Below are 14,637 nucleotides of genomic sequence, written 5' to 3' on the forward strand. Positions count from 1 at the left end.
ACTTAAAAGAATGTTAGTCACAAAACCAAGGAAAAAATGTTCACTAGTCTTGCCAACATTACTGAACTCCCATTCCAATGTGTATTAAACTTAACCCCTTCTTGGACTTTTACTATTTCGTATTCTCCAACAGGCGGACATGGTTTTCATCCACTGCTTAATCCTTTCGTCCTTCCTTTCTCTTTCCCATTCTCCTCTGACCGAAACTTGCCCAAAGGTTATTCAACTGGCCTCACTCTCCTGACTTCGATCTCTCCCCTCCCTCTAATCATCAACCCCATTGCCTAACATTCCCACCAGAGCCCTCCATGATCCTCCCCTGCCCCACAAACACCCTTTCCTTCGGGAGGTGGGGAGAGGAGGGGAGGGAGGAAGGGGGAGGCGTTTGAAATCTCCCACTGCTTCATTTCAACTGCCGGGAAGGCTTGCTAGCCAGCCCAGCCGACCCATTCATTCTGGCCTCGACAAGATACAAAACCATCCTCCTGGCATACTTAAAAAGGGACCTCTGTCTCACAATGATGCCTCTGGGGTATATCTGTCCTCGTCGAATGGTAGGTTCGTCTGCGCGCCCTGACTGATCACATTTTGCCTTTCTACCCCGCCACAAAGTTATTCATTTAAGCCAAATTAGATCTAAAAATCTTGATAAATTATTTTTTTTGGTGACATGCAAGGCCGTCTGAAGCAGTTGACCATAAAGCAGTGTACAGCTCAGTATACCCAAATGCTTAAGTTTAGCAATGTGTGCAGAGAGGACTACCATCCCACGGATATGACAATTTGCATTTCGGTAGAATAACCCAGTATTTGCACTAGACAATTTATTTGGAATGGCTAAAAGTAGAAAAACCTATACAAAATTTGTATCTTTTTCGACAAATTTATTACCTCAAACCAAACCAATATCTTCTATGGAGTCATATTTCGCGGTCAGTATGAACAGGTGCTCGGAAAAACAGGTTTTCGGAGATGGCAAAAACATTTAAGTTAAATTAAAATGTGTGACATTTAATTCAGTCCTCTTGAGTCAAGGGGTGAGTATCTTTTAAATGAGAAAACATTAGAATATACCGCACAAAACAGTACATGGATAATTTTCAATACCATTCCGGGATTTTTTTTAAGACAAACTGAAAACCGAAACAAAGAATGATTAAAACTTAGAAAAAAAAAAGGGTTCAGCCAAGATGGAAAACTTGTTTCATGAGATGAACTTGCATACTGGGAAGCGAAAGTGAATACAAATAAAATTAAGCTATGATTTGGAGACTCATTGGTGCTCTAAGCTAGTTTTCAGACACTTCATCCTCTTCATTTTTTTCTATAGTTCCATTTTCTCCATCCCAAGGTGGCTAGTTTTTACTAAATTTACAATGCCCAAAACATACATACAGTGGAACATGTTTGTGATCGAAATGAAACCTAATGCTGAAACATTCCCTGAACGTCTTCAGTCAAAGAACGATGATAAAATGTTTGACCATTCAGAAACATTTCTGTCAAGTCTGATGTGGTTTAAAACTTCAGAGCTTTGTGCATTCGGTTGGATGATCGAATAGTAGTTTCAAAATGAGGGCTTCAATCTGTTTACAGATCATGCAAACCGACAAAACACTTAAAAACTTCCACACAATAGCAAGAACCGGATTAAATTTAGTAGTAAAGATTCAAGGCATCTTTAACCTTCTGTGTCATGATTTATAGGAAATTCTAGTCTTTGACCCTCTGATAACGGTAGGACCCGCTGTAAGACCATTTTTTAATTCAGATTTTACATAAAACGTAGCTTCAGTATATGATATTCTTCTGTTCTAATGTTACAAAAATTCATAAGCCTTATTTCCTTTATTAGTGAAATATGGAAGCGTGCAATTTTTTTTAGTAATCAGAATGAAGATGAAAACATTTATTCAACAGCTCGAGCAAATCACTTCGAAACCTTAACGTTTTATATCAGATTGAGCATTCGCAGAAATTAATGTGCGTCAAGTGGCAAGATACAATTGCAGACTAAAGCCACAAAAAACTACTTAAGTGCGCCTGTCTTGGTGCCCCTTTACTTCCGGGTGCGAAAAAACTAACCATCTATTGCTCCCCTGGGACCCCATCCCCCTCCCCAAATTAATGGTAATGAATAAACTTAAAAAATGGTTATTCAGAACACATTAAAATCGAGACTACCTTTTTAAACAGTATAATACCAATAAATATTTTAAAATTCAGCTTCATCTTCAGAGCTAAACAGCAAATCGTATGCTCCTACACTTTACGTGACCGAGCTCGACATACCAAAATAATTACCAGTAGTTATAGCAACATACTGATCTTCATCACTGCGTATGATTAAGGAGCATTTTTTCGTTAGAAACACCATCGCTAAGAATAAGAGGTTAGTAGGAAGATATGTTTCAGGAAGCAACACAGCTAAGAGTAGAGGCTAAGAAGGTATGAAAATGGAAGAGTTTCACCAAGAGTTACGAGTTACCTACCAAACTGAGAATGGAAATATTCATGAAAACAGCAGATACTGTAAAAATTGACGAAAATTCAATTCATTCCCTCTCTCTACTCCCACTGTTTACCTCAGACTAGTTCGCCGACCATTTTACTGCCCTTAAAATGAGGATAACACAGGTTTAACAGAATTTGCTAAGTTTTGTGGAGCCAAGGATTGTAAACTGTTAAATCCCCAATCACCATTGTAAATTCACGACTGCTGAATGTAAAAGATGGTTTGAAAAACTTAAATGTGAATACTACCCAAATTTCTTAAAACGCCAACGTCTTTAAGCACGAACAATTTTATTATAGCATACGCTAGTCAAAGTTTGTTCCAGGAAGAGTAACCGTCGTCAGCAGTTTTCTTTGGAACGTGTTTCAGTAATAGCTAGGTTACTTAAAAGAGATCAAAATTTTACATTTTTAGAGGCTGGATCAATCAACAGAGCAGATGGCAAAACATGACACTAGTCAAAAAAGGTCAGCTGAAACATTCACTCGTTAAGACACTAATTCACCAGATCCACAGTCTTAAACCTCTTAAGAATTTCATTTCACTATTATATCGCCCAACAATGACGCTCTGTTGCACATGACAATAATTATGTAATTAAGCTAAACGCCGCATAAACTGCTACGACATACGAGGGTCTCGAAATGTGGGTCAGTGAGTCAGCCCTGACCTCATGTGCTAAGAATCTTCCCTCAACTCATTGCCGACCGCCTCCACCTCCTTCCTGCTTCTACTCATCAGTAGCAGCAGAAGCATGAACAGCAAACGCAGTCTTGATGTCACTGATTTTGTTTGGCACGTTTTTTGCTTTTATAGCTATATGCAAGAATTGTTTCATAACAAATGCAGCCATTTAAAATGTCTAAGCTTGCACCTCCAGCTACTTCTGGATAGGATCCAGGCACCTCTCCCTATGCTTCTGTAACCGAACCTCAATCACTTCCTTTGACCTAATACAATTCAGTAATTTAGAACAGTGTTCGAAACCACTGAAAGACCACCTCTAAATTCAGATAGTATATACTTTCTACTGAAACTTCACCAGACCTTCCAACAATCAGTTTTTGTTTCCTTCAATCGTACAACTACGAGCTCTGTTGCCAGCCGAATCTGGAGAGAGAGAGTGAGAGTGAGAGAAGAGCAGGGGTGGGAGGGGGCTGGGTATGGCAGGTTGGGGACTAAGCACAAATACAGGAAAAGTTCATCAGGTACCGGGGTTAGGCACCCAGGAAGAACGGAATTTTTATGGCAAATATAGTCAAGTTTAAAAGGACTTTTGTCCTTTGAAACTTTGTGTGTTCTCTTTCTAATTCATAGTAATGTAGACGCAAAAAACAAAAATTGAAAAATATATATTTCCTGACTGGGGAAGGAGCAAAGATGGAAAAATGAACCATGAATCGAAAATAGAATTTTCAACTGCATATGCTATATTCACTGGAGATGGTGAAGCGAAGTTGCAGAAACCAGTGACGTTTTCAAAATTTGCAAGAGACCAGTGGGAAAAATATTGCCAAATCTTGAAAAAGGAGGATTTTAATTTACTTTTAATCAAACACTTTACATTCCAGGAACAAATCATTAGCAGACTTGCCTGGTGATTCATTTAAATCTTACCTGTCAAATGTAAATAGACCTAACTGACAGCGTTAAGTTTGCAGCTATGAAAAAAGCGACATCACAGATTACTAAAGTAAAAGAAAAAATACAGCTTGCGGAATATCAATACGTCACGTTTGTGGCTGACATTAAAAATGGCGATGGAAATCTGAGCGTAAACAATTCAATATTCCGGTACAAGTTTCGTGGAAGGTGTTTACAATCGAAAAATCTAGTTACCCTTTTAAATATTTCAGAAATGGCATAGTGTTATTATTTTGTTATGTAAGCATGAGAAAATATTGAAAACATCCTTCCCTTATCGTGTTCAAGATGGAGCACTGACCACAAGACTTACTGTTAGCGAAGATGCGCAGTAGAACAAACTTGAAAGCGACCACGCACTGCGATTAATTTTCAATGCAGTTCTGAGGTCACGAATAGAACGTGTGAAATGGTTTTAGCAATACAGTTATCATAGAAACTACAGACCGTTTAATTTTTTTTACACGCAACAGCTCATCTTCCATCGAACTTGAATTACGTTCTATGACTCGGAAAAATAACCACAATTACACTAGAAGCTTTCTTGTTAGCATTGCTAAATGAAAGGCTTAAGGGTAGAATGAAGTCCTTGGGATTTCAATGCCGCCTTAGTGGTAATCCACCGTTTGTGTGTCCGCAAAATGACCATGGCAAGTTACCACATTGTTTCCACTGTGAAGAGACCCACCTTGTCTCGAGTTAATGTGCTACGATTTCTAACGAGCAATTATCCTTTCAATTCCATATAAATTACCACGATATTTAAAAAATTCCCCAAAATTCTAGATGGCGACGTTACAGCAGCATCTTTAAATATTTAACTTTTATCCAAACATCAGTAACACCAATTAAGAGCTATCCGGAGAGATGGCTATGGAGGTCAGAGTAAAGTAAGTGCACAAGTCATAATGCCTGGATGTCTAAAACCCAAGCATGAAATAAAAAACGTCTTTTCAAGGTTCTGTCAACACTTCAGGGTAAGTATAAGCAATACTATTGTCTAATTAAACTCGACTAAGTCTTCGAGCTACAAGATCTGAAGGTCAATCTCCGCATTACCAACCCCCAAATATATCCCACCACCAAAGCAACTGAACCATTCAAATTATCTTCGCCACTGTCAGGAGTAGCAGGAGCAAGTGAGAAAAATCTTTATGAAGTATGCCCCTGAGTAAAAAGGTGATCCATCCAAGTGTCGCAGCGTGGGACCTTGAAGCACGGGAGTGAAGGGAAGAAAAATAACGAGGAACTTTGATATTAAATTATGGAAAGGCCACATCAGATGAATAAGAAAAGTGTTAAATGAAGGGGATGTTTTCTCTGAGTTTATGTTGAGACAACTTTATGCCTCACTAACGCCTTGACCTCCCCTTATGTTTATACACCGATTAAAAACTAACTCCACTGGATCATTCTAGCCCAAAAGCACTGGTGTATTAAACAATCAGATCAATATAACAGCTCAATATATGAGAGAGAGAGAGAGAGAGAGAGAGAGAGAGAGAGAGAGAGAGAGAGCATTAACGTTGATGGCTCAATTACCAATCAACTTGCTGGAACAATGTTACAGCCATTAAACACGACTGTCACAACTATCGTTCTATGCCAGTGGTGGCGGTCGCCCAAAGTACTTACTGCCACTGACCACAGTTGTCAGACACTTCCTTTCCCCTTCATCTCTGGGTTCGACCATTTGGGTGTATCAACAACGTATCCAAACTAGCTAAGGGCTAATGTAGTCATCCTATGTCGTGGAAGTTTAGGGGAAAATTGCGGTGGGAGAACAGATGTGGCGGTATTAGAAGATTTCTAGCTATGAACCTATTGACAAAGTATTAGCCTAAGAAGAAAAATGAGTTCTTTACGGTTGTATTATGCTTATTCTTTCATTTGAGAAACCATACTTTAGGCATTACTTAATGCGGTAAAATTTCAGCTAAATATTCTAACATTCTTTTGGCGACAACTTGGAAAACGAGAGAGAGAGAATCATTAAAAGTGACATCACAACAATGTCCGTCTTCGACAGATCTAATTTTTCATTCATTCTAGGCAAACCAAACTAATGATCATCAAGGTTTCTAACAGTCTGAAGCGCAAGAGCATGAACATGACTAAGCTTCTTGGCACTATCTGGATTGGCGGACTGAAGTGACAGATTTACGGACAACGGAAGAGATGCCGTCAACATAAAATTTTCCCATTGTAGGGTTAGACGTGAAATGAATTACCATCTGTCCGGCCTCGTGTTTAGCTCCAGCCTGCAGTCACTTCTGGTTAATCTATTTTCCTTCAAGATTTTCTGTGCCTTAACTTTCAATAAAAAAACTAACCTTAAAAGGTGCAGCAGTTTTTTTAATGACCTGAGTAACAAAATTGGAAAGCTTTGAGCGCCTAGTTGTCAAGGTCTTACTCAAAGCAATTGCACAAAAAATATTACCCGCGATTTCCGATAATATTCTTAAGGACTGCTCCTAATAAAGGCGGTTTATGTCTGACAGCATTTCAGAGAATGAAGTACACTGCCAAACGCTAACAGTTAATTCTAACAAGAACTCATTTCTTGTGGCCACTAAACCATTAAGAAAATAACGGGATTAATAAGAATTCCACTAAAGCGAAATTAAAATGAAAAGTGCGGGAAAGAAAATTAAAACATTTCCAACGCTTCCAGCAACAAGCAATTCTGGAGCTTGACGTTAGAAAACTTTGCAATAGCGCCTACTGAATTGCACCTTTTAGAAACCTAACCCTTACATTTGCTGCTGAATACAATTTTCTCTGGCAATTAAAGTTCTGAGGAAATCCCATCCAAGAAGCATTTCACAACAGTACCATGCCATCCCTACCTTTGCGTTGTTGGATTAAGCTGTCATTAAGCTCGTGCGAGCAAACGGCAGATCAATATTTGAAACTGACAACTGTTCGCTCATGGTAATAATGGCGACATGCTATGTAGGAAAAGGTACGGTAATGCAATACTAATAAGGGTAAATATTACTAATACTACTAGACGCTTCAACAAATTTGTCAGTACTGCTGCAGACGTCGAAAATTAAACATGTTAAGATATTTACAACCCTTCTACAGATTTACCTTCTATATATATAGACCTCTTAAGAGCCATTAAGTATATAATAGCCAAAAATTATCGTCAGTATCATTAAAACTTTCACCAACATTACCACCCAAAGAACTCCGTTGCATTTTTCAATTCAAGGGCAAGTAGTTCCATATATTTTTTGATGGAGGCAAGTCATTATTCGTTGAAACTAACCCCTTTGTTAGTTATATAAATTTTAATAGGTTTCAGTATCTAAACATGCTTTGTCATCCGACCAGCTCTCGCCGGTCGCCCCCTCTACCCGCCGGTAGGCCCCTCTCTAATCCCCCTCCAAAAAATTTTTTTATTAGATTAAGCAGGAACTTTTCATTACGAAAGCGAGATTAACCATATTTTCTACGTTCACACTAGAAATATAAATATCAGTTTAATACTATAACCATTACCCCGAACCGCGTTCCGTCAACCGATTCAGTTTCAAAAGGTAACAACTATAGAAAAACTAGTAAAACCGAACAACCCTATTAGCCAGTAATGCCTGTACGTGTAATTTTAGGAGCATGCAATGGAAAAACGGTGTTTCACACACTTATTTTTAGGTTCGGCGAAGGCGTGCGAGAGAGAGAGAGAGAGAGAGAGAGAGAGAGAGAGAGAGAGAGAGAGAGAGAGACTACTGTAAACTCGACTGGAGACCGTCTGACAGTCGTGTGGTTAACTTCTCTAGTGGTAGCTTCATGGACCTAACAACTTCATGTATCTAGCCTAAGTGTCGATATGGACAACTGTTGAAATTAGCATCACATGTCATGCTTTGAGGCTGGCTTTGAGAGCAGTCCGACGGCAATTACTTCCAATACATTTTGCTCAAGAATTAACCATGACTAACGAAAGACTCCTGCAGCTGACAAAACTACCGCTCGGCAAAGACTACACAAAGAACAAAAGGGATTTTATGTAAAATTCAAAACTTCAGAGTAAATTCAAGATAAATCGGATTCTTAAAAACGGCTATTGAGGTAAATTTCTATATTCAAAGTATGCGGGTCACAAGTTTATCTGAAAAATTAACGACAGATTTTGATCAATGATAAAAGTGATTAGGAAAATTAACTGAACACAAGATTCAGAGGATGTCCAATGTAATACAGCTAATACGTCAAGTACTTGAATGTGCAAATTAACAGAATTCTTACCAATATATAACTATATATATATATAAAACAACCACACGCACCCGTACCAATTACATAGTGGTCCCTTATTGTTTTCGATTATGAAATTTACCATGTATGCGGTACGAGGACATGAAATTTTATTTCCGATAAGTATTTTAAAGATTTTTACATTTCGGCAATGCTGAAAAATCTGTAGTCGCCGCGCTGAAAAACATATTGACTACAATACCTTATTACGTTCGTTTGGATCAGTTGGCAACTTACTCTTAGCATAATTACTGTAATAAAAATACACTGTGTGGTTAGGTGTGGGGTGTTCCAACAACCTAAGCTGCCAAGGGCCTTTTTATTTATTAAGTCATGTGAAGTACTTTTATTACCAATGTAGTTACGAAACAATAATACTACGCGTCAGGTGATTGATATCTACAGATTACGGGGCCTTCTACAAGGATAGGTAGGGCAGGAGACCTATTGGGGGCTGTTCGGCCTTCGCCTTGACAAAGGGCCCTTTCCCTTATATACCCTTCATTCCCTTCACCAATTGGAGCCCCTCCCCCCTTCCCCTTCCTTTGAAGGCTGACAAGACACTGATAAGTCTTAAAGCCTTCTAGCACTCTTGCTGCTACCATCTAACTACATGTCTGCAGGAGACTTTCTAAGGTACACCAGGGTTCAGGGCTAAGCTCTCGTGTAGTTACATACCGTAAAACCATTCAAGAAATATTTATTCAGCTCGAATCGTAGCCTTGAATTTGCGCTCCCGATAACTGGCTTACGACTTTCCTGACACCACATTTTTAAAACTCAAAATATGCTCTAAATTGTTAGAAAAATTCCAGTAGTGATCCACATCAATTATAAAATTCACCTTGACACACTATTAGTACATGATACCATTATGGTGTGAGGTTACTAACAATTTCTTTCCTTGAAAACAGCCCACGTGTGGGTACTACCGCTGGTGGCGGCGAATACCACCGAACCTTTCCCCAGTTGGCAATGACGAGAAGCATTACTTTAACCAAGGTTTCTTTTCGACGGCAGACGTGAAATTAAACCGTTCTCATTGTATAGTACGAAAATAACTTACTTCCGTTATTGACGATATATAAGAACCTTTGCGATCTGAAGTTATCGAGTAGAACCACTTCGGGGTGTCAGTCACTAACGAATTATGAGATCAATTACAAGTACAACAGTTAAAATACTGGGAAACTAAAAGTAGTAATCACAAGTATCACTGAGTAAGCTAGTCAAGCCCTTTTGTGCATCTAGTATTTTTTATATGCAATATAGCGCTCATTAAAAAAACATATGCCCTTAGAGAAATATAATTTGAATAAATTTGACGACACTGTATGCGTTCAACGATCTTGAGCATGAACCACTATTTTTTTTTTTTTTCACCTTTAAAGACAACTGCTACTACCTTCCATAACGTACTAAAACCTGGGCCCTCCAAAGGAGTTTTAAACTGGCAGGGAGCAGCCACAAAAAGCAGTTTTCCCTCCAGCTTCGCCAGCGGCGAATTGCTAATGAACCAGACTTGTGTTCGAATGAAATAAACCTAATATTTCCAACCTTTAGGAATAGGGCCAACACCCTTGCCTTCTCAAAATCCACTGATCGAACATGAGGACCCGTGTGGGCATTAAAAAAATACGGCAGCAGTGCTAATCGCCTTGAGTCTCAACCTTTCGTGGCCTGACTATAGTCAAGACATAAGGGAGTCAATCTTGAGTCTCAACCTTTCGTAGCCTGACTATAGTCCAGGCATAAGGGAGTCAATCTTGAGTCTCAACATTTTGTAGCCTGACTATAGTCAAGGCATAAGGGAGTCAATCTTGAGTCTCAACCTTTCGTAGCCTGACTATAGTCAAGGCACAAGGGAGTCAATCTTGAACTTTCTTAGGTCGATACTGGAAGGTAAAGAGCCCTAGTTCAATATTCTAAATAATAATAACCTTTGTGATCTCACAGGGGGCAGCAGAACTTGAACACAAACTAAAAATTTCCTAAAGACTTAAATCAAAAGCAAATGTTATTAAAAAAAATTAAAACCTTAACCAACTCTAACCATACTTATTTTGTAGCTATAAAAGGAACTGTGAACCTTCGACTTATTTCAATGGAAAGTTAAAGAAAAATGTCTAACTCCGCTGGAAGAGGGAAGCAAGCAAAACAGTCCTTTCTCCTGTGCACCAAATATTGAACAGAAAAGTTATTTTCCATATGGGTTGTGCACTAAAAGGTTAGTTTTAACTGTACACTAACATTAATTCAAGTCATTAAGGACCTCATACCCAAGCCGAGAGAGAGAGAGCTATTCATGCTGGTACTTTCGTTTTGCCTTGAGAATACTGTAGAGGTTTAATTTCGAAAAAAACACCATTGTATTTATATCCCTCGTCACCTAGTAACATGAAATAAAACCCAACATTTTATTCCACCACATTTTCTCCTTGCACATGAAAACACCACTTCAATTACTCAAACCATACATGACAAACCTTTCGTTATTTCCTATTTACACCTTTCTTGACCCACTGAATATTCCCTTTAGTAGATGCGAGAGACTCACAAACACAAAAGTTTTCACTTTCTGGAGGTATATCGATTCACCAACACGTGACGACACAGACCACGAATCTTAATGAAGCCTCTGGAATCTGACCCAGATTAAGAAGCCACAAAGATCACAGGGTCTTCCCCAACCCGACCCAGATTCACTAAGCACTCAAAACAGACCTCGTAGGATATAGAATAGCGTCCCATAGAGAATCATTGGGATATTTCAACAGATTCACCACGTGTCCTTGGAAAAAGTAACAAGGAAATTAACGAGAAAAGGGGAAGGAGTGGTAATAGTTAAGCGACAATTAGTGAGAACATTTTCTCTGCGGGAAAAAAACATTTCCAAACTCTGGTTGCTTCTGTAGATTTGATAACCTTTCACTATGACGCATAAGAACAAGACTACCTAGTCTGCATAGCAACATATCTAAAACTTTTTTGCTTGACCAAAATATCATACAATGTATGCTTCATAGTGTTAACTAGTTTTTTGGGGTTATCGAAGGTCTCTAGCTATTTAATTTTCATTTTTTCTCACTGGTAAAAAACCCAAGAGCTGCATAACATGAAAATCTGTAACATCAGGAACTAAAGTCCAAATTACTCTAATACCTATTTAAATTTTGCTATATGGTCATAATAGCGTGGCTGAAAGATTTTCCTGTATATAAGACGAACGACTGCATTTACCATTGAAACAATCCTTGTAATTTTGTTTTCACGTGATATCTTAAATTATGATCATGCAACGTGCATTTCTGAAAAACAAGTTACTAGCAATGGTTAACAGCATATATTTACGGAGGGAATTCTGTGTGCTTGGCTGGTTGAGACAACTCCACTGAATTGGTGCACAACACTTCCGACCTTTCATTGTTCAGTAATCAAGAGACACGCAGCAGAACTAATTTCGGTAAGTTCAAGGTTGCTATTGACATTACATTAAACATACGACATAGTGTCTCGACTCCCTGGATATTGCTTGATGAACCAATGCGATCTACGTTTGGTCAAACTTAATTTAATCTATCCACAGATATATCAGTATTTTACGAAAGTAGAGGTTGAAATTCAAAAACTGAACTGACCTAATTTAAATATAGGATTCTGGTGTTAATGCTCTACCTTGGATGTTGATTTTAAGTTGAGAATTTGGATTCAGTTTCGGAAAGTGGTTATTAGTGTTAATAATTCACCTCATGTAGAATGCCGCTGTTAGTTCTCCAATGGCATAAGATTTTGTTTTGTCACTGTGACCTAAAAGCCTTTGACCGAACCGAGGTCATACGGGTAACGGTAAGTCTTGCTGCAAGAAAATAGGAAAACACCCGAGTGTCTCCGTGCACGTATGTGTGGGCGTGCGATTCGTACCGAATGGACTGATACATATATATAAAAGTGATGTTACTGTTGGATGTTTATTCGTATGGTGAATTCTTGGGGATGCAGAACTAAATTTTCTATTTTCTTCCATGGAATATATGGAAGAAAATAACAAGTTCCTACAGTTAAGTTTACTTTGGAGAAAAGTCTTAAGGAGACTGGGAAGGCAGAATTATGCTAGAGCTTCATGTGCTTAAGCAGATGACTATTGTAAATTAAAAATCAATGTTGAAACCCCCAACATGAAATTTTTAGCGCTGCGGAGTCTGTAGTAGAAATTCATGTCTCTTAATATCAGACAAATTAAAAGCCCAACGAAAAAACAAGTATTAGTAACATTTGTAAAGCAGTGTCAATTGATACCTATTATAAATCCCATAAAATGTTAAATTGTGTATTCATTTATTTGCCCCCTCAATTACGCCCTTTCAGTACTAACAGACAACAAACTACCAGACTGTTTGCTAAGGCAAATTAACAGAAACCGGCATGATACGAACTTCAAGTACGGTTTTAAACTATGCATATACTCACCTAACATGAGGAAAGGCGCAGCCATGTTGATTCCAATGAACTCCAGGCCGAGATAGATGAGGAAGCCAAAGGAAGCAAGGCAGGCTAGGGCAGCTGACAAGACGCCCATGAGCCCAAGCCATGGTTTGGTCCTCACCCAGTCGCCCATCATGACCGTTCCAACACTGAAGAGGACCATGATTGCGACGGTGATGCCGAAGTATGGTATGACCGAGTTTGTGTTTTTCTCGAGTTCTGTCTCGAGTGTTCGGGAGACGAAGCGAGCCACTTCGATGGTTTCGAAGTCACGTTTTTCCAAAGCGTCAAGGAGAGCCTTCTCCCACTCAGCAGCACTGGAAAAAAAAATTGTGGTTTTAGGTGCTAATAAATTATATTTGTTCCATTAAATGCTTGTTGGAAAATTAAGGAAATGCATTTAAATATCTCTGGAAACACTTGTCAAATGGCTACTCACACTTGCGGTGAAAAGCCTGAAGTAGACCCTACATAATAAGTGCTGATATACTTAATATACGGTATGTTAAACCATCAGCCACTAAACTAGGATTCCAATGTCAGTGACAATTTCTGCATATTGTTCATTAAGATTATTAGCGCAAATACAAGTCTAAAGTCATTCTCTACACATACTTGGAATTAAGCGAAACTAAATTCAACATTGCTATGTACATATCCAGAATTACTCAATCTTTGATGCTAAAATTGATCACCTTGATAGAGATGAACACGAAAACTGTTATTGATCTGGTCATGCAAACATCCATTTTCTGGTGACAACTAAATGATATCATGAATCGAAAAAGGAATTTGAAAAGTCATCAGATGACGTGTTTAGCATTTTCGTTTATCTAGATATGCGGATTACTCTAAGGCATAGTTTTCTAGTGCAAGGGTGGAAAGTTTGCCAGTTTTCCAATAAAATACTATAATAATAAACATACCACATAAGCCACATTAAAAATGTTTCAACAAACTTACTCATGGTCTTCCTTTTTGTGGTTGCTCTTGAGCCAATAGGTGATGGAAAGGGCTTTTGCACTGGTAATTGTACTACTGTTGGTCAGCTCGATGCCTCCAAAAAAGAGAGGAAAGACATAGGTCTCGAATGTTTGCGGATTAATCATGAGGGGATACGTGAGGCTAAAATTGCCGGTTTCTATCTCCGGCATCAAATCGTGGAGACCAAGGATGTCATTTTCATAACACCGACCGTCCCAGATGGCGCAAAGATCCTTATACCGGCCACCACCTTCCTCTTCGAGGTCGGCTTCCACAGTGTGTACGAGCCGATCGACCTCCATGATTTCGTCCCAGACGTTTTGCCTCAAGAGGCTTTCGCCGTCTTTGGCCACGATGATAAACCTGGCGAACCTTCCTGTTCGAGTGATTCTTGAAGGATGGAAATCAGAACTGAAGTTGAGGTAAAAGTAGTTTTCAATGAGAGCTCTCTCGTCCTTCGCGCCTCCTGTAGTAGGAGCAAAAAGGTACTCCGGGTCATCCTGATACACTATGTTCTGAAAGCCAGTAGCCAAAATTGCCGTGATGAAGATGGGGACCATGATAAAGTAGCCATAGTGGTAGGAGATGAAAACTCCCAAGCGGTAAAAACTTCGACTCAGAAAGTTGTCAAATTTCTTCAGGAAATTCGCCATCGCTCGATGACAGGACGGATGCTCGCGCTGACAGGAGTTCGAGAAGCAGCACCCGCAGTTCTGGGGTAGCTGGGTCGAGTCGTTGCCGCTGGC

The 14,637-nt window shown here is 39.1% G+C and overlaps 1 protein-coding gene across 6 annotated transcripts in view; it reads right to left on the minus strand.

Annotated features, from left to right (window-relative positions):
- Positions 1 to 14,637, minus strand: part of LOC136839407 (patched domain-containing protein 3-like) — a 179,576-nt gene that overhangs the window by 10,732 nt on the left and 154,207 nt on the right. For all 6 annotated transcript variants that reach the window (XM_067105404.1, XM_067105403.1, XM_067105402.1 and 3 more), the window contains 2 exons: positions 13,871 to 14,637; positions 12,893 to 13,224 (listed from right to left, as the gene is read on the minus strand). The exon at positions 13,871 to 14,637 is cut by the window's right edge and continues 22 nt beyond it. In XM_067105404.1, coding sequence (XP_066961505.1) covers positions 12,893 to 13,224; positions 13,871 to 14,544 — 1,006 coding nt within the window. In that variant the 5' untranslated portion in view covers positions 14,545 to 14,637. The remainder of the gene's footprint in view (positions 1 to 12,892; positions 13,225 to 13,870) is intronic.

This window comes from Macrobrachium rosenbergii, chromosome 6, assembly GCF_040412425.1.
Source record: "Macrobrachium rosenbergii isolate ZJJX-2024 chromosome 6, ASM4041242v1, whole genome shotgun sequence".
NCBI classification, from domain to species: domain Eukaryota; kingdom Metazoa; phylum Arthropoda; class Malacostraca; order Decapoda; family Palaemonidae; genus Macrobrachium; species Macrobrachium rosenbergii.